Source organism: Gadus morhua, chromosome 1, assembly GCF_902167405.1.
Source record: "Gadus morhua chromosome 1, gadMor3.0, whole genome shotgun sequence".
Taxonomy (NCBI): domain Eukaryota; kingdom Metazoa; phylum Chordata; class Actinopteri; order Gadiformes; family Gadidae; genus Gadus; species Gadus morhua.
Window position 1 is genome coordinate 15,081,815 of NC_044048.1, and position 26,436 is coordinate 15,108,250.

The 26,436-nt window shown below is 44.7% G+C and overlaps 1 protein-coding gene across 2 annotated transcripts in view; it reads left to right on the top strand.

The window, feature by feature from the left end:
• acap3a (ArfGAP with coiled-coil, ankyrin repeat and PH domains 3a) overlaps positions 1-26,436 on the top strand; it is a 55,332-nt gene that overhangs the window by 9,460 nt on the left and 19,436 nt on the right. For both annotated transcript variants that reach the window (XM_030358153.1, XM_030358144.1), the window contains exons 2-10: positions 11,532-11,589; positions 14,115-14,234; positions 14,913-14,966; positions 20,125-20,183; positions 20,442-20,625; positions 22,042-22,086; positions 22,323-22,418; positions 22,928-23,002; positions 24,295-24,306. In XM_030358153.1, coding sequence (XP_030214013.1) covers positions 11,532-11,589; positions 14,115-14,234; positions 14,913-14,966; positions 20,125-20,183; positions 20,442-20,625; positions 22,042-22,086; positions 22,323-22,418; positions 22,928-23,002; positions 24,295-24,306 — 703 coding nt within the window. The remainder of the gene's footprint in view (positions 1-11,531; positions 11,590-14,114; positions 14,235-14,912; positions 14,967-20,124; positions 20,184-20,441; positions 20,626-22,041; positions 22,087-22,322; positions 22,419-22,927; positions 23,003-24,294; positions 24,307-26,436) is intronic.

Below are 26,436 nucleotides of genomic sequence, written 5' to 3' on the forward strand. Positions count from 1 at the left end.
GAACGTAAACAAACTATTTAGCTGTGACAGTTAAAAACAAAGGATAGACATGTCTTTATTCTAGAAAAAATACTGGACAATTATAATGTTTAGATACATTGTTTTAACAACATGTCACTAATTCACTACCACCTAATGGGAAATATGAATATGTTGAAGCTAAAAGAAGACATACTAACAATTAAAACAAAAACAAAACAATTTGGGGTTTACTGGCACTCAACTTGCGTACAATGCTGAGGCTTGACAAGTAATTTTATATTTATATGATACGTTTTGCTTTATAAACCAAACTTTAATGATTGACATTTGTTTCTGACTATATCTTGTGTAATATCTAAAGGTTCATGAACCTTTATGTTCTTTTCCTTTTTTATTATTTTTCGATTGAAAGCTATGTTTTCTTGCTCTGTTCTATTTCCTTTATTTTCTCTCTTTCCAGCTCTCACGGTTCCACTATATTTTTATGGCTTCCCTTCCACTGGCCCTGGGAAGGAAATTTGACAATGTAGCCTACAGTTCAGGACAGAGATGGATGTAACCTTAGGTATAAGGTGATCACCTTTTGATCCGCGATCAAGGGATATTTTCCAGTAGTAATCTCCAGTTTTATGGGATATCCTTTAAATCCCTTAAAAACAGGAAACGGCTTGCTTCCTAATGATGATGATAATATTGGTTTCTGCTGGGTTCCTCAGCATGACTTTAGTTATCTCACCAGTCACCACTCAAGGCAACATTGTGCTGGCTGGCAGCACTCCCGTTGATTACTGGGCTGCATTCCGTTTGAACCTCTGGTTTAAGAACCCTGACAGTGACAGGGGTCAGGGAGAGGCGACGCACATGGCTGACAGAGAGCATCAACTGTAAACAGAATTTTAAGAAGCGCCGACACAACTTCTTGTTAACCGCTTCGCTCACCCCTGCTCATCTACCTTGCCTTGATGGTTCTTTGAACTATATACTACCTTTGGCCTGCATCATCCACATCGTTTTAATTGACTGCAGCACTGACTGCAAAGTAGCAGTAACTGTAGACTCATTTCCAGGGCTCAAATCGAGTCTTGTTTTGTCATGGGGTTGTGTGTCGCTAATATGTTATATCTAGTTTCTGACAGATTAGAAGCCCTCAATTTATTCTTTGAACTCATCTGGCAGCAGCAGAATCTGTAAGGGAGATGATAGCCACTGGTCCCTACATTGTGCCGTCTGCAAGTGCCTGGTCCCAAGGAATACACATACAATCCTCCTCAACACACGATAAAAAACGTATCCTATTGGCCCTTTGCAAAGCCATGCAGTGGCAGGTTGAACACAGGTCTCATCATATTAATTACAGTTCTATTCCATTTAGTTATGCCAGTTCAGCAGGGCTCCTAAATGTTATGAGCTTACATCTGTGTTTACACTGCTGCGACTCCCCCGGTAAGGCGGCACCATAAGCTGTAGAGAAAGTTCACTCTATTTCTCGATTCATTTTCACACTCAGAATTGGGCAAAGTGAAAGCCAGCAGGGCAGGTTATTTTCCAATCATTACGTTTTCTCACGATAGGCGAGACAGGGGCCCATTAGAGGTGCTGCAGGTCAACACTGCCTGATTCCTTTGTCCAACCCCGCCCACACCGTCATCACACATAATGCATCACCTACCGCCCCCTGCTCTTGCCCTGTCCAGGGCCTATAGCTGGAGGCTTAGCAGAGACACACCACTCCAGCCACACGGCTAGAAATCCCAGGCAGATTCCAGGATAAGCCTTGGCCCTTGGCCCCACCACTCCCACTGTTTAGTCCTCTGGCCCTGAGTGACGGCCCCTCGCTAACAACCACATCCCCTCTGGGAGGCCCACAATAATGGACCTGTTATCACAGTACCCAAACAGTCTGAGATTCTTCGTTAAGATGCTCACACAGACGTTAACAAAGGAAGGGCAACAGGCCATCTAGTTTTGTCCACCGCCATAAACAAGAGCAGAAGTTGTGTTTTTTGGTATGTCTCGTGTGTAAATTCTTACACAGTGCTTTGTGAAATTGTTTTCAAATCTGCCCTTAAGTTGATGATGTCTACAAAAGACAAAATAATATGCTTTCAACAAGAAGAAGGAGAGTGGGGGTTCAGTTGTTGTTGTTGTTTCCAGTTATGTAATGACAAAGATTTCGGTGTAGATGCATTCTGGATTGAGTTCATTGTTTACATTGGAAACCACAAGGGACCATTGTTCAGGATGGTTTGTCTTCCTCTCTTTGTTTGAATGTAATCTAAATTAAGATCAACTGGCGTTATTTATATCAAGATGTGGTACAGAAAATAGGGATTTTAGATTAAGATATTAAGAAATCATGATTATTCATTCTGTTAGTTTCTATACCTGAACATGATGTTAATTTGCTTGAATCTAAAACACGATGATGTGTTCATGGTTTTAATGCTCAATAATAATGGCAGCTTTCTTTTCCTGGCATTATCTGTATGCATTGATTTAAATCCAGCGAAGAAATCGGAAAAATCTCATCCGTTGCTGTTTAAGAGCCGGTCTCTCTCTCTCTCTCTCTCTCTCTCTCTCTCTCGCTCTCGCTCTCGCTCTTGCTCTCGCTCTCGCTCTTGCTCACTCTCTCGCTTTTTCTCTGTGTCTGTCCCTGTCTCACACATTCACACATGCTCTCTCATTCTTTGTCCTTCCCTCTCTATCCTGACACGTTGTTCACCGGTTGCAGAGAACCTTGGGAAATGCGAGACTGTGTGGGGGAGAGTGTTTCTCTTGGCTGGCTGTGGTGCAGTTCTCAGCCTCCCAGTACCTCTGCACAGCCAAAGCCTTCCGTGTGATGACTGGAGAGGAGCAGGACTCCGGGCATAGGGGGTTAAGGCCCCGTCCGGGGGTTGTTAAAGGGTCAGGATTCAGGTTGTGACAGACGCTTGTGTGTGTGTGTGTGTGTGTGTGTGTGTTTGTGTGCTTGTGTGTGTTCGTGTACAATAATATGTGCGTAGTTACTGCCTACTTCCTGGACCACTGCCCCTTGGGTCACAATTAGAGTAAGGGAAATGTGTGGCATTAGAAGTCATGCAGAAAATATGTTTTGAATGGACCAGTTGATGTGAAAGAGAAAAGCATAGGCTATTCCAGGACACTATCTAGAACATATAACCAAGCAGCCGAGGCGATGGAATCTAAATTGTTCTCTTGGGCTGTGAAATAGTGTTTTTGTTGGATTTGAACACTTCGCTGCTGGAGAATGTGTCTCTGGTGGACTCTTACGATAAGCACATTGAGAGTTAAAGCTGTGGTTATATTGAAGCAGGCAGGGTTGACCTCTGCGTGGAGATGGCCTGGCTTCGTGGTTCGTCATGTGGCCTGGCCTGTCCGCCTGTGTGCTCAGGGTGGGTTGTCGTTATTAGACAGCTCCAGAACTAACTCCCCTCGCAAACTATCTGCACATGTTTTTCCAAGGTCTAGCTAGCAGGACAATTAAAACCACACTGTGAGAATTTTGGAGAAATGTCCTCGTATTCAAAGAACGATGGTCAGGTCAAGTTTAAACTTTGCAATAAACATTTAAATTCCAACAAGGATATTCATTTTATATTCTTTCCAATAACGACACATAAATTAGACCCGTCATAACATTGAAATAAACTATATAAAATAATGTCTAAAATCAATTCAAATAAGATGTTTCAAGGTCTAAAGAGACCATTTCATTCAAAATGTTCGACACCACAAAATGCATATTTTATAGAGCCGTGCCTTCTACTTTGTTTGACCTAATGGAGTTTGTCAATTTTTCCAACAACGGTTAAAGTACTTAAGTCTTGAGCTGCCGGTGCTCCTCTCTTAAGATGTTTGCCCGGGATGTTATCATGGGAGTTCTTTCGCTGGTGATGTAGGCTTATCTTAGGTGGTCTGTGGCAGACAGGGGATGACCGCAGAGTGCACCTGGCTGACAGAGGTTGCATTAGCAGCTGTTTTGGGCCAGTGGATGGGCTGGTGCAGGAAGCATAGAGGGAAAAGTTAGGCCCACATGGAGTCAGTTGTTTGGGTGAAACACTTAACCCGCTGGCAGGCTTGCCTTCATAAATAGAAGAAGGTAGATGAATAAATAAATGAATGTGTCTAGGTTGTACAGTGTTTTGGAAAGGGCTGTGTTCAGTCAAGATAAGACTATCACTCTTTCAGCCAATCATTCTCTCCCTCCATTCGTACCAATCCGTATGTCTGTCTGTTCAGTGCATGCAGATGAGTTTTTAAAATCCCATCTCTGTGGTAACTCAGGAGAGTTTCATCATGGACTATACAATCAAATCCGCTCTCAGCCTTGCAGGTTTCCCAGACTGAGTCAACAGATGACACCCTAAAATCAGTCCATGGGAATAGGTCGGGCAAACACATCTGTGCTAGACGTCAGAAGGCCAAGCATAATGCTACATTTAACACTTCTGAAAGACATTTATAATCTAAAACACAGTCTCTTGTTATTGATACCTTTAACCTGAAATTAACCAAGTTCGGGTACTATTCCTGACACCATCAGGTATTACTCTACTATACAATATATAAGACTATTCATAATTACTTTACCTTTATCCACATAGAAAGATATCTTCATTTACACCCTGAGTCCATGTCAAAGATTTTAGATTTCTCCATTGTTGTCCTACAGCACAAGCAGAACTTGTCTCTCTTTAGCTCTAAAGCTTAACTGACTTGCTGGCTCCATTCATCTTTCCACTGCACACCCTGTTCGTTTGAGATTTGTTCCAGACTTTTGTCTGTTGTTACATTCAATCAGGTCCGTGGAGCCACTTGAAAGGCATGAATCAGAACTTAAATCCAATGTGTTCCCAATATGTCCTCAAATCAGTTTGTATCGTTCTTTAATTAATTATGTTTTGAACAGTCTCTGATCTTTGAGTGTTCACAAACTTGAATATTTATTTATCCAAATAGATTTACTATGTGTGGTGACGAGCAGGAGTAATAGGCGTGTGTGTGCTGTCTTCCAGACCTAGTTTCTGGGTTTGCCATCAGGACAGACTGGATCAGGGTATCTGTAAGGCGGTGTTGTCACTGTGACTCCCGTCAGAGCCTGGCTCAGCAGCCCCAGGGCAGTGTGTGCTCTGGCAGAGGGCCTGGTGTATTGTTGGCCACATGCTCAATGTTGTTTTGAGGATGAATGAACGTCGTATAAAAGGTTTGTTGTTTGTAGACCTATTCAATGTCATTCAATTCTACCCAATTCAAAATATATTGATTTATATTTGTCACGTACCGATGCCAACAACAAGTAACACGGGCAATTATTTTCGACAAATTTTAACACTGATTTAACATATTTACATATTTACAGTTACTACAGTTACTCTTAGCCCTTTAGAAATATCTAACATACTTTTATTTTCTAAAATATAAGTTCAGTATGAGTTCCACTTTTGGGATTTTATTTGGAAGATTTGGCCAATACTTTATACAAATACAATAAAAACTATGTTTTTTCCATCTGTGAAAGATCGAGACCTCCGTGGTTTTGCATACCTTTGGCTGGCTGACAGCCGATCCACACCAGACATCAAGTATCAGCTGGAACAAGACTTCCAGTGCCCCCGTCAATAAAATGGTTAGAGTGTTGGTGGTCCTTTGGATTTCCGTGTTGAATCTATCGACTGAGTGGGTGGGCCTGGAGAGTGGTCCCTCTGCTAATGGAGTCTATCGCCTTGGAAACAGGGTGGGGAATTGTTCACTCAGCTGTTTGGCAGTGCATGCTAGTGTCTGGCACAATGGGATATCAGGAGGTAGCAAGATGGGGGCCATGTTTTGAAGAGCAAACTCTTTTTGAGCTCTTTGCTCCGTGTATGACACAACTGACATGTATGTCTTGCGGCGAGTGTATTGGTGCTCTTAGGGCACTCTTAACACGAAGGAAGTGCAACCTGATCTCATCCTCTGCCGCCGGCGCACCGCCTCAGACCCTTCAGCTGCAGCAGTAATCGAAGCATAAATGAGTAATTATGGCGGCAGTGGGCCCGTCAGCTCCGTGGAAGCCATTAGTGCAGATGCGTGTGTTGAGGAGGGTCTGAGGTTAATTCACTGACAGGGCGCACTCTCTCTCTAGCATGCTGCGGTAATGGAGGCGATATTTATATGGGGCTGCCCAGGCTCTTGGAGAACAGAAAGCAGCCCCAGTTAAGCATGAGTAGGGCCACATGAAATCCGTTTTATTTTTTTCCAAATTCCGTTTTATTTTTTTCCAAATTCCGTTTTTTCCGTTTCAATTTTCATTAATACCGTTTTTACACTTAAAATCATCAGAACGAGTGTCAAATAAGTGCGAACGAATACAATTTAATCAGATAGAAGACTACATTTATTAAAACATCACAACATTGCACTGTTTTTAGTGCTTCAAATAAAAACATGACATAAATATTAAAGTGCTTATAAACTCTTTTTTTATAAACTCAAATTGTTGTTTGAAGGGGAGTTACGGCGTTAATTGTTTTTCATATGGATTTTGGACTTCAAGTGGTCATCTCACGTATCTTTCCGTTTCCAAATCGATAGTATGTTGACACATTCTACAAAACACCTGAGGGATAGAAGTGTTTTGGATATTGTTCGGCTCTGAATTTGGGGTTAGAACCGAATTACGGGCGCTTCAACTTCTTCTTCGGCTTCTTGTTAGGAGCGGGACCTATTGTTTGCGTGGTGGACCGGGGATTTTTTTTCAACATTGTTGTGCGAGTGACTGCTAAACATTCAGTGACGTTAATGTCACCTGTGTTGTTTCCCTTTTCCCTCGAAACTGAATTTCACCAAAATAATGGCGAATTCCGCTGCATTCCGCTGCATATTGTAAATGTTACGTCTGATGTGCCTTGTCCCTGTTGCATGTTATATGTGCTAAAGAACAGGAACCTGCTGGAAATCAGTTATTCTACTGAGACATGCCCGTTTTAAATTGTAACTTTGTTACTTTTAATACTTTCCTGCTTAATAAAAAAAAAAAAGATCAGTTGATTCCGTTTTTATTGTCCAATTCCGTGATTCCGTCCGCGTTTTCGTTATCGCGGATTTCATAGGGCCCTACATGAGGAGCCCTCATCTAAGCTTTCACGTGGAATTAAAAGCCTACGTCTAAGAAACAATAGACCAGGGTTCAGTGAAGCGTATTTTCAAGGTTCCTGAACTTCATGTGCCCCCTTTTAGTATCATGTTACAGTAAATTACATCTCCAGGGAAATCCAATTCTTCAGTTAATGGAATGACAAACTAATTAGCTGATTGACAGCACAATCCTCGAATAAAGAAGGTCTTTGGACTTGTCTACACCTGTATGCTTGTGAATGGAATGGATGGTCATTCTTTACATTGATTTTTCTGCTGTTGGCCTGTTGTCATTGTGTTGGGGGTTAAGATGTTGTGTTAATGACGTGCGTGTTTTGTACTCTGAAAACAGGGTCGGCTGAGTTGGTTTGGCGAGTGCTTGGCATTGCATAGCTTAGGGCACCTGCCTGACCCACTATAAGTCCGGCTAGGGGTGTGCCACCCAAGAGAGTATGGGGGAGGAGATACGACATGGATAAGAATAACCCCAGCAGGGCATGTCACCGCCAGTGGACCCCCAAGGGGAGAAATGTTCCGGATTCCACCCTCCCGCCATCCCAATCCGGCGTCAACTGGGGCACAAAAACAATCAATATTCAGATAAACACTGTCCCCTCTCCAGACACGAAGGAGGGCTGTTACAAAGAGATCCTCTTGGCTGCCTTGTCTGCACCTCCCTTTCAGTTCCCCCCTGACGCCCCGTTCTCTGTTTAGCTCCCAAAGCGACTCTGAGAGAGGGAGAGAACAACATCTTGGTAATCTGGAAGGCAGTGGGATTGCAATGATCACTTGAAGATAGCATCCAGGCTGTTGTACAGCTGGTCTTGTCTGTACGCTGGCATGAGACCACCGCCACTACCCTATTGCTCACTGACTGCTGCGTCTCCTCCGTGGGTTTTCTCCCTGCTGAGGAGGTTCAGTTGGTGAGCCCTGCAGTTCTGGGGTTATGAAGCCATGGCTGTCTGTTGAGGGGGTCTGTTGGGTAGGACTGTTGAACACCATCTGGCAAGGCTTCTACACTTCTTTATCCTATGAAGCCATCCAGTCCAGAGAGAGGCGATGGTGTTTAGGCAGGCTTACAATGTAGTGTACCAGCCTCAAGATGGGGATGGTCAAACCTAGTGTCAGTTACTGATATATAGGCTATGAAGGAAATCCTAAATCCTCCTCCTTTTTAGACCACTCAGAACTCAATTTAAGGAGTAAAAGCCTTTCAGACTTGTACTCAAACTACTCTTTCCATGGAGGCAAATTGCCTTGTTGAAGTCTCTCAAGTCTACATTCAAACAAGAAATGTGATTCTGGTAAAGAATGTAAAGTGTCTCTAAAATAAGGAGAAACAGAGATGTTCTGCACATTGCTCCTAGGGACGTTGGCCTTGTAAAAAAACTCCATTCCTTCCACTTTGAAAGCTCAGTCAGCACGCCAGCAGGCCAGGAACAGCCAGCGTCCAGCCAGCTCAGCACAATCTCACTGTTTATTATTGCCTTTATTCTCTTTCTCTACTTCAGCGGTCCGTGTCGTGTAAACAGTTCCACTATTGCAGTCCAAATTCATTTTAGATTTTTAATCTACTTGGCAAATGTAGTTGACTTTGATCGTGATGATCAATTCAAAGAATGGATTTCCTTGCTGTGTTTTTTTTGTTTTTTCAGTATTTGCAGGGCTAAGTAACGACATGTATTTCAAACACCACTCAGAATGTATTTTGGTACCGGCGAATCAATACGTTTTCTACCAAGATCTATAAAAAGCTTTTGATGAACCCTTCTGGCCATCACCACCACACCACGACCATGAGTCATAACCTCCTCTAGCTAGCCTCTGCAACGAGTAAGGCGGGCGAGGGCTAAGTTTACAACCGCACCCAGGATCTATGCGGCCCACTTTGGGGATGGTTGCCATGGCTACATACCCTGGGTGCTTTGTGCATCCATTAAGGGAGGCATGTGGAGTGAGAGGGGCAGTGAGGGGGGGTTAGGGCCCGGGGCCCAACGGGCCCGACGGGAGCAGCTGTCCTCCAAGCCAGCATCCATGCCCAGCCCACCATACACATCTGGGAGGTGAACTGCTAGATAGAGTTTTCCTCCATAACTTGGTAGTTGGACTTGGTAGTTGGGAGAGAAGCACACGTTTAACCTACGGCCTGGTTCCCCCCCTCTCCACCGAGTGGTTTGTGTGGAAATGAGAGTGAAAAGTAAATGCCTTTGATTTGAACACAGCCTTCATCCAAAAGAGTGAACGATTTCATCAGCTAGGAGAAGGGCCTCCTATTGCCTCATAGGAGAGAAGAATCCGCCTTTCCACCGCCCTAAAAAAGCAGGACCCCATTAAGGCCCTAATGTTATCACTCAAAAATGACATCAGCAATGAAAATATTATGCGTCGGCGTGCTGCAGGATTATCCCTGGGTGTGGCGGGCTGCACGAGGTCTGGGCCCAGCCGGGGTTACAATAACAGTCTCATTGAGGAGTGAGATGGTATTGATTATTTCAATTATGTATGCTTTCAGTCGGCTTAGATGGACACTTCCTCTCTTCCACACACACCCACACTATGCATAGTCATACACACACACACAGACAGACGGACAGACGGACGGACGGACGGACGGACGGACGGACGGGCACGCACGCACGCACGCACGCACGCACGCACGCACGCAAGCACGCACGCACGCACGCACGCACGCACGCACACACACACACACACACACACACACACACACACACACACACAGTACAGTACAAACATTGGGGCTGTGGGGGTGGAGAGGCACGTGCCATCCTTCTACCCCTGGGTATGCTTCTGCCCAGCCGAGCAGCTAATCCTGAGAGAGAGAGAGAGAGAGAGAGAGAGAGAGAGAGAGAGAGAGAGAGAGAGAGAGAGAGAGAGAGAGAGAGAGAGAGAGAGAGAGAGAGAGAGAGAGAGAGAGAGAGAGAGAGAGAGAGAGAGAGAGAGAGAGAGAGAGAGAGAGAGAGAGAGAGAGAGAGAGAGAGAGAGAGATATCATTGCTGATATGCCACAGATATTCAAAATCGTGCACTCCATGTCCCACTCTCCTCATGATGAACATGTCCAAACGTGGGAGCACCAGAAAGAGAGTTACAGAGTGAGGCAGAGGGAGTTGGAGGCAGAGAGAGAATGAGAGGGAGATATATATATTTATAAAGCTCTGCTGAAGCCTACAACACTGTGCTGTTGTTTAGATACTATTACTGCTATAACATGCAGTGTAAATCGGGTGGGTAACTGGACAAATCAACACAATGTATGGTCTGAATGCATAAGGAACTGTGGAGATAGAAGTATACGAAAAAAATAACTTCTTACTTTGTCTTATTATGTGTAAAGGTCTCCTTCTCTTGTGTGTACTTTCCATTCCAGCTGGCTAATACAGTTCCTAATATTACATTTTGACTGAATTCAATTTGGGTCTAGATTTCCACACATTTCATTGTCACTAACAATTTTAGGACATTCTTTTTCGCTGGGGTTTCTTGCGACTCTGCCGTTACTGACACTTACTACATGACTAAATGATTCATTGTCTCATCGAAAAAATTATCCATTGATTAATCAATGAGGAAAAGAACCAACCCTATATGGTTATTGTCTTAAAAAGCAATTCCTCATACAGTAGGGCTAGAATAATCCACAGAACAACTCTTAAATGAATCCAGACAGATCAAGAGTGCAGCGGGTAGTGAACGTAGGAACATGGCCTACAGGGATACACGGTACATCACTGCTCAGTAACGGGGTGACTGAGGGTGAGAGACCGGTTCAACTGGCTACAGAGCCATACATAATCCTCCCACTCCCTCTGACACCAACCCCAGCAGCGGGGGAGCCCGCCCTACAGCTGCAGCTGCTGTTTAAGTGTTGTTGAACTGTTTTCTTGACTGGGAGACATCAGTCTAGTGGTCTCCCCCCTGCACGTAAATCACTTGCAATGCAGGCTCCACATGCTTTTGGGTGTGGTGTCGCTGGTATTGGTGCGAGTGTTTGTATTAGTGGTGCTTGTGGTGGGCTGAGGGGGCCAGCTGTGCACACCAACCCCCTCGTGAGAGGAAGAGCTCATCTGTCACTGGGTTTTGCCTGAGCTGAAAGGGCTTCTGGGATGGCGTCTTGGCCCGCTTAAACGGTTGCTGAGCAGCACAGCCGGATCCTGGCCCGCTGTGGCTGCCACGACAACTTGTCAAGGGTCTGAGGCTCCTCTTTCTCAAAATGTCCTTTTATAATGTATTGAACTGTCATCAGGGTTTCTGAAGATGTGGGAACCGGAGCCCGTTTTTGACGGGTCCCAGTAGGGAACCAATAATTTCTCAACGGGATCATTGATAAATTGTGCCATTTGGGATTGAGTTTGGATTGATTGTGTTCATTTTGCTGGTACTCTTAATAATGGTTGTCGTTTTGTTTATGTTTTACAGGGCAAATATCGATGAGGTGGAGTCTGAGGTGGTTGAGATCGAAGCTAAACTTGACAAGGTAAGGGATTTAACTAAATATGTGTCCATAACATTTCGTTTTCCAATATGGTCCGATCACCAAGTCCCTGTTTTTCCATCTACATGAATAATATCATCAACCTGTTGTTGTTACAATTTTCATTACAAGACCAGGGTGAGAAGAAATTAGACTTGTACTGACACCGCATGGCTACCAAATCCATGCTGTAGCTATACAATGTACTGAAATAGATACACTAATATGGCTTTTAGATTTACACTTTGTTCAGGGAGATTCAATTTAGAATACCCCCAAAATCATTGTAAAAAAATGAATTGCCAAAATTTGCCAATTGATCCAGGACTACTTCAAATAGACTCATTATTTCCATTGAGTCACATCACAAGTCATCCACGATGAGCCCTAGCATAGCTGTTCAAATGCATTGCCATTCTGTGCTCTCGGCTGGCCTCCCTAAAGAGGAGCTGGACATTGTGTAGTACCTTGCCACAATGTGCTGCAACGGTAAGATGGGAATCAGTGACACGGTGAAAATTAACTGTGCGAGGATGTCTTCTATTCCATCCTGTTTCTGCCTCAGCAGGCAGCCAGATGCGTTTCCTGTATTACTCATGTCACAAGTTCCATCTGGTCTCTGACCTTGGGTTACAATCCTGTCCATGAGAGCCGGGATCGGTCCTTCAGCACCATCACCGCTGTACTACTCCACTCAGCTCGCTCTGACCGGTCGCACGTAGGGTCCATTTATGGGACACGGTCACACAGTCCGATGGAAGAAGAAGTACATCATGTTCTTTGCACAACACGTTGGTGGTGGACGTTGTTTAGAGGCTGGTTAATGTGCTCTGCAGCAGGGAACCTAATCCAATTTCAGGGTTTGTAAATTGGATTATATTAGCGGGAGGACATTTGGAACTTATTTAGTCGACGATGCGTTTGTATCTTCCCTCCAATGATTTGATGTGGACCACTGCGTCCCAGTCCAAAAAGAACATGTTAATCAGACAGTATATAATGTATATTTAGTTGGCTGTTCATTTGTTTGTAGGCACAAAATAATAAATTCCAACATTTTACATTAGTTTCATAATGGTCGGTTTAATGTTGATGCTCAGAATATGCTATTAGCTAAGCTGTGGGCTAAGTAGTTACAAAAAAGCCCTGTCAACTCTTTCACTCTGTTAATCCTGGCTCAACAGTCAGTCGAACACAGTGTCCTACTGTTGGAGACACAGATGGGCAGTAAAGTAGTGTGACTCCAACTGTCAAACTCTGATCTGCTCTTTTATTCCCGCCTTTTTTACTGTAAGAAACAACAGGTGGGAATAAAAGCTCATTCACTGCTACTCCAGGGCTCCTGCTGGGGAAAGAGAGAGAGTGATCTAATCCTATGTCGTTCTCCCTGCGCAGGCTGGGGTGAAATACTTCAATAGTATTATTTATCGTCTTACATATGTACTCAATATTTTTTCACTGTCGTATTGGGACACACAAGTTGGAGTAACTGTAAACCTGGAATGTAGTGCAATATGACTGTTTATAGATGTGGTTAATTTAGTAAAGTTTGAGTTAACGTATTAAATCATATTCCTTAATGGAATTAACGCTGGTTTGAAATCCATTAAATGGGATTGGTAATGCATACTTCTGCAAATGTCCATGCGCACATTATTCCTTTGCTCTCAGCCCCAGCAGCTACAAACACAGGCAAAACAATCCTGAAAATGGCTTTATGGCAGATAAAATGACAACAAAACAAACGTTATTAAAAAAACAAGCGCTTACATACTCATTTTGAAAAGTACATGACCGTGTAGAAACTATCCGGCAGATTTTATCTAGACAGCGAATATTTGTATATGTTTAGTGACACACACAGCAACAAAGAAAAGACTAATATGATATGATAGATGTATGAGACCAAACCCATCTCAGACATGACTCTGTCACAACAGACGACCACAGCAAATCCCTAGCCTCTGGTTTGTATTTACCACTGGAGGCTACCATGTAGCATGTGTAGCGTTAGCATGTGTAGAGTAAGCATCTGTAGCGTAAGCTTGTGTGTCAGGCTGATATATGACTGGCCACATTGGATAATGAACCCCAGCCACTGCATATGAAAACGGCACGATCGGAAAGTGCTAATCGCAGCTTTAGTTAGACAACATGCAACTGCTCCGACCCACAGTGTTTTCTTTAACCATGTGTTGAGCCTCAATGTGGAGAATTGTTTGAAATGTTTTTTTCCTACTCTGGAAGTACAACTCTTGTGTGCTGCGGCTGATGTGTGTAATGCCAAAACGAGACACTGCGGCCCAAACAGCTCAAGATCAGTCCCATGAAGAAGATCCCACCGATAAAGTTTCCAAAAAGTCTCACTCTGTTTCTCCACCGACCTATTTCCACCCCATCCCCTCCCCCACACTGTTCTGCTGTATCTGATGTTAGGAGAGCGTTGTCAAGGTGACCACAATGGTATGGTAGCTATGCATAGATGATCGCACCCTAATGACACCTGTCGTCCGTCTCGTCCTTCCCAGCTGGTGAAGCTATGCAGCGGGATGATAGAGGCGGGCAAGGCCTACGTCAACGCCAACAAGCTCTTCGTCAACGGGATCCGGGACCTGTCCCAGCAGTGCAAGAAGGACGAGATGATCTCGGTAGGGGTGTCCTCCGCAGACCCATGATGTCATACCTCCCTTGGGGCCTCATGGTTTTTCTCTTCTAAACTTTGTGATTTGATCTAAGGATTTCTACACAGAATTATCCATGATGTAAATATTACCTGTATTTGTGTGTGTTCGGGAGAGTGTGTGGGTGGAGGGTTGGGGTGGCGATATAAAAGGACTAACCAGCGGTGATCTGATGAAGCCCAAAAACCCACTTTTTAGAGGGTTGCTTCAGTCACAGGCTCCAGAGTCTCTGAGCTGTCCAGCAGAAGCAGACGCAATGCCGCTGCCATTGAGCATACCGTTACTAGTGCTATTAAAAGGCTTCTTGGCTGCAGCTTCATGTCTAGTTCTGACTTTCTTGTTAAAGTGGCGTTTCTATTTGTCTTTCCATTGTAAAAACGTGGTCTGATCTGCAATAATACTCCTAGATCCAGTCTCCCCCTCAAAATTTGATTTTAGAATGTGTGTGCGCGTGCATGCTCGTGTATGTGTGTGCAATGAAGTGTATTTAAATGTATACAGTATAGCTAGGCGCTAGAGCTCCATATTATAATTGCAGATTCAACTCTGTTTCAACTTTACAGTCTGTAACTAGCTATGATCTCATTAGGGAGCCCTTTGATACAATGCGCTGAATCCTTTTGTGTTGTGTTATTTTCATTGAAGGAGTGCCTGGAAAAGTGCGGGGAGAGCCTCCAAGAAATTGTCAACTACCACATGGTAAGTCTGTGTGTTCCCACACACTGTCACCATATGTTCCCCCACAGAGAGTCGCGTCTCAGTGGACCGGCGCGCCAGTGATTCAGTCCCCGTCCTCACCCCCGTGTTAGTGCTAATGTGTGACGCTGGTGTGGAGGATGCACCGTGGGTGTGTAGCATCACCCTGGGCGATATGAACACTGTTCCACGTCCATTTATTTCATCACGGGCTGTTGTGCATGTCCTAGGCTGTCACCATGCTTCCTGTGTGGCAGCTGAAAACTAGCAATATAAGCCTTGCTTTGTTTACACGTCACGTGTCTCGTGTACTGATGATAATCGGACATAACCATGAATGACGGCGACAAGTGGATCCTGCGTGCATTATACTGCCCTGCACCCAGGCTCCCACAGAGGACCCCAGTTATAACCCTGCATGACCCTCGCATGTCACGCAGAGCACCAGAGTGCTTTCACACCCCATGTGCAGAGCAGGAGCGTCCCCATATGTTTACAGCATGCCCTGGGGTTGTTCGTGACTGTGTCTGTGGAGGGGGGGTAGTATGTTTGTGTGTGATGACCTGAATGGATCTAAATGCCAACACCCATAAAATGAAAGGAACTGCATACCCTCAGGCTACACAGACAGACGGTCACACAGACCGAAAGACAGACAGGCAGAGAGTGAGAGAGTGGGGAGAAGTGGAACAGAATGCCCTAATGTATTTTATAAGGCTAAATATAAATATTGGACATGGTGTCTGTCTTTAACATCCATCATACAGACTAGACTCTTTGACATGCGTTGGTTGAGCGAGCCTGAAATAGCTCCAATGAAGCGAGTCTGTTGGCTAAAAATCGCAGACATAATCCCGATAAATATGAATCATAATCCTAATATAATCATATTCCACCACATGAAGGGATCTGTGTTTTTCTGCTTAGTACAGCGACTATGACTCCCTTCTGGGTTGCGGCCGTCTGTCATGGCTACTTTGAACCTTTTAGGTTGATCTATAAACAAGTGCCAGGCCAGTCTGTCTGCCCTGTCCATCTGTCCGCCTTGGGCTCTGACTCTCGGTCTGCTCGGTGGTCTTCTATAGCCGTCTCTGAGACGGACCCGTGCCTGAGAGGATTTGGGTGCTGGACCAGTTGGTCTGGACCCATGGAGCCCAGCCTGCTCTGCCGCTCCGCTCCTCCCGCCCACCAGACCTCTATTAGATGGACGGCTCTGGCCGGACGTTCATACTATTGGCTGTGTGAGAGAGAGAAAAGAGAGAGACAGGGGGGGAGGGAAAAGAGAGACTCTGAGACTTTCGGTCCCTGCCGTCATGTAATGTGCAATTGGGCCACGTGCGGCGGAGTCTAACGTTAAAGTGACATGAGAGAATCAACTGAGATTAAAATCAAAACATGGTAAAGATAGTAGCAACGATTTGACCTCCTCTGGGGCGAACAGCGAGGATAGCCTTTTTATCTATTCCCGTAAAGGATTTGATTGCCTTGACCCAGGCTCTAACACGTTGTGTCATTTCTATCTTGTGTTTAATTTTGTTTGATGTTTTGAACTAACTAAGTTTATAAAATGAGCTATAATGTGTGGATCCTTCCCACTGTAGGTACGCTGCTCTCGCGGTGCTGGCTCTAAATAAGATATGACAATGCTAGGACCTGGAACTTGTGATGGATGTCCAGCTGTGTGGCCATGTGTAAGCAATGCAGCTGCCACTGGGCCGGCCCTATACAGTGTGCACTCCAGAATGCTATAGGAGTCCGCCGGGCATCATGGGAATTCTCTGTGTGCCAGCTAACTTCCCTTGTGATGGTCAGATCCAAGTGTCCTCACCACGCTCGGCATTATTCAAGAGCAAGAACATCCTGTAGCACGTGTTCGCTCTGACACGTGGCCACGTGCTTTGTGTTGATCGAGCACACCAGTTCAGAATAGGTGTGCTTCGGGCCCTGCGCTCTTACCTCCATCTCCTGATAGCTTGGTTTCCCCATTGCCACACAAATGGCTGTCCAATACCACAAAACAGAAAGAAAACTGCTCCGTTTGCACGAATGTCAAAGCACAGGCCAAGCGCAGCTCCTGTTACTTTGGCACAGAGACTGGGTGTAATTTTCAATCCCGAGGATTTCACAACATCATTTATTTTTCTCCTTTCAGATTAGAAAGACACGTAAACATAGACAGATTTGAACCAACATTCCGTACGCAATTGAAGCGTGAATGAATACTTAATCAATTATTGACCTCTTCTTAACTCTCTTAACATCCATTAGGCATGAGTGTAAGGCCATGACGCCAAAATAACTAGCTTGATCTCGGTTGCCTGTTCCTCAAGCAGCAACATGCACTTTTAATGAGCCTCCTGGAGGGGAACCCTACAGAACAGAGGAGTGTACTCCTGTAGCAGCAGACAACATTGGCCTTCACATTGGTCCCATGGGAAGACACATCGGGTCGCGGCGAGTCCCAATGTGACGTTCGTAATATATAAGGCATTTGATCATTCTCTGATCTCATCCATACCACCAGAAGCTTTCTCTTTTTTTTAGCACTGAGAGCATCAAGCCCTTTCTGAAGCTCAACATTGATGGCTTCCAGCTGAATGAACATCAGAGCTGCCGGGTCTGTCGTCAGTGCGTTGTGGCGCTTTACCGTGTCCCAACATGCCAGCGGAAGCAGCGGGGACTTTCACAAGGTTCACGGGAACCATTAAATACAGCAGCCCATTGTGATCGCGTGGCCGCACCCCCATTCCTGAGACGTGATATCGGGTGGCGCTAGTCTGTCAAGTGTAGCCTACATGTGGCTCGTTTTACAATGCCTTTGCATCTCTAATGTTCGACTGTTCTTGGTAGGTGTTCAGAACTTGTATGGAAGGCATGTTCTGGATTGATCACACGTTGATTGATCGTCCAGATGTTGCAACGTATCCTAGCGACATATCCGGCTGCACTACATAAAAGGAGAATTCAGTTAAATAAAATAAAGCCTTTCATGCCAACACAAAACATACACTCAGTGGCTTGATAATCTTGGCTCATTATACACATACGTTGTTTAATAATTCATTGCCAGACTGCAGTCCCTTACACTCTGCTCAGCACCTGTGGCATCTTGGTCCAATTAACACAGCCACAGTCTGCTGCCCAACAAAGACCTGCAGCGCTGGAGGCTGCACCGTCCTCCGGGGCCAGGAAACTTCTCAGCACTTTTAGCTGCAGCCTCAGCCGTGCACGCCCCACAAACACATCCACACCCGTGCACGCTGCCCGCACGTTTCAAGAATGCTAGTTAACTTGGCTTTTTTTTAAACTATTTCTTCTCATTGGACGACTGCTGTTGGACACGAAAGCAAAAAAATCCCACAGAGGACCTCCCAGTGCAAAACACAATAAGCCGCCAAATTGTCCACTCAGGACTCATCCAGAGATTGTTCCGGTCTTATCTTCCTCCCCTGAGCCCCGTGAGCGCCATGCAGCAGCAGCAGCAGCAGCATCAGCAGTCCCTCTCGGCCACCGAACGCGTGTCACCGTGCTCCCGGACACACGGCACCAGCCCTCCCTCGCTGTTTACTGCAGCACGTTGAAGGGCATCAAGGCAAACAAACTGACCATACAAAACACACACACGCACACACACACGCTCTGCCAGACCTGCTTGTACCCCCTCCGCCTCCAGACTGGGGATTTATGGCTGACGGAAGGCGGTGGGGGGGTTGTCTGCGTGCATGCCGCGCAATAAGATAAAACAGTCCCAGAATTGTCTGAAAGAAACTCTCTGGCAGAATGCACTGGTAGAAAGAAGGCCTGGCTCTGTTATCTGCACTATTTATGGCTGGTTGGAAGCGATACACCTCTGTGGTTAAGGAATGTCTTTGTGTGTTAATTAGAGGGAGAATGAAGTGTCCAGTCGACTGGGTGACTTCTTCTGCTGTTGTTACTCCCCCTGTTGCTTTCCTGGGATCCACTGAAGTTTATAGAGCAATGAAATGAAGTTAAATATATAATTAATTTGGCCAGGCACACCTGTTAAAGAGGATTTAGGGTGCATTGGGGAGTGAGTTAGCCATTGAAATGTGTTAAAATGAAAGGGTATAAAACAATATAGTGTTTCAAAGGACAAAATACTGGATAGGTCTTTCAAACACATTCATATCTTAAGCTCTCTCTATATGTCACTAACCTTTAAATGAAACAATTAGGGGGAATTTAGTATCGTTTTATCGTCTTCATTAAACATCTTTATCGTAAGATGCCCAAACCACGTTTAAAACCGTCTATAAACACACACAGTTGCAGTCAGTTGCTTAACCAGGGAGCGAGGACGTGAAACCTCAAAACAGGCAGTCGTTGTTCATTCCGTTTCTTAAGACACGAAAATTTGTCCGGTGGGTGTTTATTCGTTTTTAAAATATTTATATCTTAACACTCTGCACTAGATGCAGACTCTGCAATGTCTTCACATTGTTTAGCTTTTTCTACTGAACACCTCCCCCTCCATCTCGCTGTTATTTTCTCCATCCTTACTGTGTCTAGCTCTCGCTCTCTGGCTCCCTGGCTCCCTCCCCTTGTGCCTGAATGACCTATTTAGAAGCAGCAGCAGCAGAAACATGGCAGCAGCAATCACTTAGTGCCTCCACATGGTGAAGTGGACGCCTTTGTACGTATTTGTCTTGTCGTGGGTGTATTTGATTCGGGGTGATATTTGCTACATCTTTATTCTTTAACAACAATTACACCGTTTTCCCCCCTGCTCTTTCTACAGCTACTGTGCCGGGTCGCCCCCTGTTGGCGTAACATGATTCAGATGTTCCCACAGGGGTTTTAAATTCACATTGCTGACTGATGGCTGTATTTATTTTCAAATGTGCATTCATTTCGGAGGATATAATTCCTTCCATGTAGGAATATTGGATACAGGATGACGCGCCTTTTTAAAATCTCTCACCCCGTATTAAAACACCCTCCACATGCACACAAATGCAAGCACCACACACATACATGAATATTAGCATGCAGACACACACACAGCCACAATCATCATCTGGTTGTACATCAGAGTGTCGTTAGTCTGTATCATATTTATTATTTTGGGGGTCAATGTGTGCTCTAAAAACATCATCGTCTGCTGCGGTCTCAGTCTCACAGTCTTCTGATTCTATTCCAGATTCTCTTTGATCAAGCCCAGAGGTCTGTGAAGCAGCAGCTGCACAACTTTGTGAAGGAGTAAGTTGTGTTGTGTTTTGCTAAAGATGGGATTATTTATATCTAAGAATATGACTTGCATCAATTGCTTTTATGATTTAAATTAGATACTTTATTCTAGAGCTTGATGCAGATAGCTGCCATGTCTACCGCTGTGTTTTAAGATGAGATAATACTGTACAATACAAATAAAAGACATCACATAACTCTTGTTAGAGTTGAGGGAGATGATGAGAAACCCGCTCACTTCCTCCAACCTGCTGTGCCTCTCGTCGTCAGGGACGTGCGCAAGTTCAAGGAGACCAAGAAGCACTTTGACCGCGTGCGCGAGGACCTGGAGCTGGCCCAGGTGAAGAACGCCCAGGCCCCCCGCAACAAGCCCCACGAGGTGGAGGAGGCCACCAGCACGCTCAGCATCACCCGCAAGTGCTTCAGACACCTGGCGCTGGACTACGTCCTACAGGTGGGAACTGAGCACGCGGCGCGCATCGACGTCTTCATCGCACCACACATCTTCATCGGTCTTCATGGCATGTGGTGGTAGCATGCAGGGGCAGGACGCGTCTTCTTCTCGACCTGCTGCGTATTCATGTCTATGAAATGAATATCATATGTTCACTCTAAATTAGTCTGCATGAGATTGAGATTCAGAAACTAATTCATCTTTAGGGAATTAGTTTCTATTGCAACAATTGATCTGCTTAAGATTGAAAGGACTGTCTAAAGAAAGTTTACATTTTATAGATGTGTCGATATAAAACACAAATATACACAAATGCAGGGCAGCAAATTATTGTAAAAAAAGTTAAAATATAACATATCATGTAAAATATCTATAACATATAGGTAAAACCCTAACCCCACTGACAAAGTGGCTGACGAAAATGCGACGATGTTGAACGTTAAATTGCTTGTCGACAATATCTCACTGAATATGGCGCGTAGAGTGGGTACAAACAAACCAGCTAAAGCACCATACGCAGACACATGATGCGGCTACCCAGCAGACATCTGGCCAGACGGGTCGGACCGGCCGACCGGGGTCAGCGTGTCACTCACAGGGGGAGAGGGCGACCCCGACTGCATGGCGTCGCGCCTGGCCTGGCTCTCCGTGCCCATGCATGCGGCCGTCTGCGTGCCGCATGGCTTGTCTTTGCTCAGCTCACGGCGCATGCCTACCGGGTACAAAGAGACAGATTCAGCACAATGACTATGAAGGTTACCCCGCCCGCCCCTCCCTCCCCTCGCCACATTCCTCATTGTGTCTGCTGGCAGTCGTCCCCCATGCCGCCAAAACAATGCACCCTTTCACGTCATTGTGAAATGTGTCCCGATGCAGCAATGGGAAAGGTCTCTGCACTGGAGAGATGTAGGATGTGTGTGTATGTACACATACTGTACTCTGGGACTCATTGAACGTAATGAAAAATATCATAATGGTGTTGCATTAGTTGCGATATGCTATGCACCAATGTTTTTTATTGCTTTGATTAAATGCGGTGTGGGGCTAATGGGAGCGTGTCTGTTCCCCAAGTTAGTGATAAGCAGATGCAATACATACCAGAGATAACAGATATCCATGTAATTGTACACCAGTTGCCAGATCTAATATAATATATATACTTTAGTTATGGTTTTGTATAAGGCCACTATAGACCATATATAATTCATGATATTATATTTTACTCAGTTATTTATTTTTTCTCTTTCCATGTTACACAAGACCAGCCACAGCTGAAATGTACAGTGTCCACTAGAGGGAGTTTTATTTGATAGGAAACAAAGGTAGTATCCCAGGCACTGCAAAGTTACCGACAGACAGCATTCACGTTTTGCTCGTCCCTTTGAACACACTTCTTTCCATCTTCTTTCTCTGTAGATCAATGTCCTCAAGGCTAAGAAGAAATTTGAAATCCTAGATGCTGTAAGTACCATTTTATGGATTAACATGAGAATGAACATGATAAAAAGTAGTAATTTGTCATGACTAATACATAACTCACCGTGGCCTCTACCGATGTTACCACTGCAAGGGTTTTGCTGTGATGCATTGAGAGATTGTTCAGTGACCTTGCTCCCCGACAAACAGACCATCAGCTCAACCTGCTGCTCTCGGATCAGTAAGCACCTTATTGTGAACCCCTTCTGAATTTTCCCCAGATGCTGTCCTTTATGCACGCCCAGTACTCCCTGTTCCAGCAGGGCTACAACCTCCTGGATGCCATCGATCCATACATGAAGAAGCTGGCTGCTGAGGTGAGCACACCATCAGTTTGCTATCTATTATCAAGGCAGCGCCCTGTCACTCGGATACACTATTTTCTGCTCAGGATTGGTTCCCCCATGAGGGATGATAATCACAGTCAAATAGCTGTTTGATTTGTTATTGTTTTGGAATACACCCACACATCACCAAACGCAATCCTTTCTCCACACAATAACAACATGGGTGTTAAGTGACCCAGATCTATTCAGACACACCAGCTGAGACACTAGTTGTTTTATATTGAGGGTTTATGTGCAGTGGACCTGGTTTCCTGAACACTGGCAGCGGAACCCAGTCGATTGCCTCATCAACAAGCGATCGATCAGACACCCGTCAATACGGCCTCTGCCCCGACATATTGCCAGACCCAGATACCCCAGACTTGGTGCTGGCTCTCCACGAGGATCAGAGTGTATCTGTGGACCGTAGATGGAGGTATCTGTTTGATATTGGCCCGGTAGCGGCTAATATTGTGCCCCGTGTTGTGCCTGTTTTCCAGCTGGATCAGCTGGTCATCGACTCGGCTATGGAGAAGAGAGACATGGAACACAAACACGCGACCATACAGCAACGAGTGAGTCCTAACTATAATGTTCTTTTGTTTCATCATTCATTAAATTCTGGTTTTGTTTGACAAAACAGAAAAAATCATTGCTGCCATTTGTTGAAATGGGTTCTAACCGGATTTACTTCATTTAATTTGGCCAATTAGAGTTCAGATGAACCAACACTAACCCTTTTAAGCATGCTGGGGATAGGAGCTTGTGTGGCCGGGAGTGAGTTGAACACCAATCAACTGAAGTGATGGCATGTTTAGTGTTGAGTGTTTTAAGGAATACTAATCCGAGAACGTGCTTGCTGTTAATATGCAAGTTAGGATGATGCACATGGACTGAGCTCGGTTTCTCTAGTGTCCCTTATACTTCTGCCCACCGGGATGCTTGTTGACCATGCAGTAAATAAACAAACATCCACCAGTTCACATTGAAATTAGAGATAACTGATCATATTTTAAACCTACATTTATAATGTCATTTACCTTCTGGTTTTATTAACCTGATACTGACTAGTAGGTCAATACAACGTGATAATAGAACATTCATATACATCTGGCAGGTAGAAGTTATCATTCAGGTCCTTTAGAAATGTTATATTTATCATATGAGTGTAACATGCTTCAGCGGGCCAGAGAAATGGCGGTTTTGTAGCCCAGGATGGCTGACCATCTGTTGGCCAGGCAGCTGGGTTCCCTTCAGGCCCTGGTGGTGGTGGAGGTGGTGATGGTGGAAGTGGTAGTGGTAGAGGTGGTGGAGTTAGAGGGGGTGATGGAGGTGGTGGTGGTCTGGACGAGAAAATCTGTTATCTTGGCAGCATTAGCCAAGAACAGTTCAAATCTTTCCTCACCGTCAGCATAGGATTTCCTGAGCCACACAGACTATAAGCACATCAGCTACTGTTGATGCTTGTCTTCTTTATATTATGGTTCTTATGTTATTTTAATATATTTAAATGTATATATTTCTTGATGCTTTATTATCTACCTTTCAAAACAGAGGTTGATGAGGCCAGATTAAGGAGGTGAAGGTAGGCTAATAAAAGCCTTATTAGTGAAGGCCTAGTGAGCAGGATAATACGAGGCGCTTCACAAGCCTAAAGGTTTCTGTTGTTTATTATCTGGTATCTATCTGTGCTGTATCTGTGATCAACTATGTGATCTGTCTACGATCTACTATATTATCTTCTGCAGCAGCAGTCTGCTGTTAGGGTTCAGGCGACCTCTTCTCATGCAGTATTCTCTCTCCTCTCTCCTCCCTCCTCCTCTGCCTGCCTGGTGCTTCCTTTGATCTGCTGCGTTGTGCCTTCAAGACACTCCTGCAGGTGAGTTCTTTTTGGTTGATCTCTTTGGAAGACAATTTAATGTTTGCCTTTCAACAAGCGCCACACATCTGTGGTGTGTGTGTGTGTGTGTGTGTGTGTGTGTGTGTGTGTGTGTGTGTGTGTGTGTGTGTGTGTGTGTGTGTGTGTGTGTGTGTGTGTGTGTGTGTGTGTGTGTGTTTGGAGCGGGGCGGGGGGGTTAACAAAACATCACTGTTTTGTTAGGCTGTGCTGAGACTCTGCAGGCCTTCAAGGCAAGCGATAAATACTGAATCCAACACATTTCAAAACCGGTAACTTTTCCCACATTCAAACATTATTCTTCTTTGTTCACTTTGAGGTAAACACAGTGAATTCAGTTCCCTTGCATATTTCTGAGTTTGACATAGCATTGCAGTTGTGGAATATTTTTAATATTTGAGTATGTTTCTTTGGTTTGGTGCAGGAAAACAAGCAGCTAATCCGATTTTTAAGGTCAAAACATTTGCATGGTACTAGTACCTATCTATGTTAGGTTATTAATTATGTGAAAGTCCAGTGATAGCCTACTTTGTATTATCTCTTTACGTTTTTTATGCATATATTTTAAGGAATAGTTATTGTACGAATGTCACATTATGATGACCGCCTCCATGTTGGTGCCATAATAGCGCTGGAATGTTAGCTTGGCCTGGTATGATGGTAGTAGTCTTTCTTTGGTCATTGTTTAATACCACAGACAACACGCAATTGGTGACACACAACGCACAACATGCAACACACATCCCAGAAGCCCTACAGGCCTCATTCATCTTTAAGGGGCGACTTAATGGAGAAGCAGTGTAGCAGTGAGGCTCTACTGTAATGTTGCTTTGCCCTGATTCTTTTTTTACATGAGCAACTTTGTCGTGTTCACACTGACTGTCTTTGAGTGGTTTTAACGCATGTTTGAAGGCTGTTTTAATTAAATGATGACTGTACACTTGGCAGCAGGTCATTAAACCACGAGACTACAATGTAACATGCAGGGACAGTGCAGGAGAGGACTTTGCCAAGGGCAAGGGTTGAAACTTCACATGAGTTATAAAGAGTGCAGAAATGTGTTGTGTATACTTTGTTAATTTTTTATGCTCAAACAGCAAAACTCTGTGCAACATCTCTCTGAATTTCCAGTTTGCCTTCATCAGCTGCGACTTGAGTATGTAGAGAGAGCAAACCTGCGAACATTGGTCCTTAGCTAAATGTAGCCTCATCATCCTAGGTCCTTTAATAACATTTTACTCTCTCTGACCAGTGGTCTGAATTAGTTTCTCTTCCTTTTCCAAGGCGACGTACATTGATGATGAAAAATTGGCAAGCATAAACTGGAGAAAAAATATAAAATTAAAAATACCTTTTTTAAATATTGGCCATAGTTGAATCCCCAAGCCTGTGAGGCTTTGGTAAGTGTTCTGGTGCCCTGGGACAACCGGACATGCATTGACCAGCAGGAAGCTTCCTGTACTCTGTAAGCAGAGACTTGGCAGACAGATTAAGAGGGGGAATGGTAGCACCTGGTCGTTCCCGGGACCAGGCTACGGCCTTTTACACCAGAGGATCTGCACACAATGGGCAACTAGTTCCGCCATGCTAACTAGTTGGCTGTGGTGAAACTCCCAAGTGGGCAGAGAATTAGGGCACTGTGTGTGTATGTGTGTGTGTGTGTGTGTGTGTGTGTGTGTGTGTGTGTGTGTGTGTGTGTGTGTGTGTGTGTGTGTGTGTGTGTGTGTGTGTGTGTGTGTGTGTGTGTGTGTGTGTGTGTGGGCCTGTGCAGCCAGCTGTTCCATCACAGCATCATAATGTGACTTTATTTACACCAAATATCTTCAAGCCTCTGCTTGCTTAATTATTTACCGATGTTGGTACGTGACAACGTAAGTCCTGATGCTCAATGAAAAATAGATGATCATTGTGTTGCAAGGCTTTGAAAAAACAAGAGAGCACACCACAGCGCAGAGCCCAGTCGGTCTGCTGTCTGGGTTTGTGACGGTCTGTGAAGGCTGTGCCACTGGAGTGTACAAGCGTCTTAAAGTTAAACTATTTTACATTTACACCCGTGACTAATCGTGACTAAACGTGGCTAAACAAAGCATGATTGCAACTTTAATACATCAT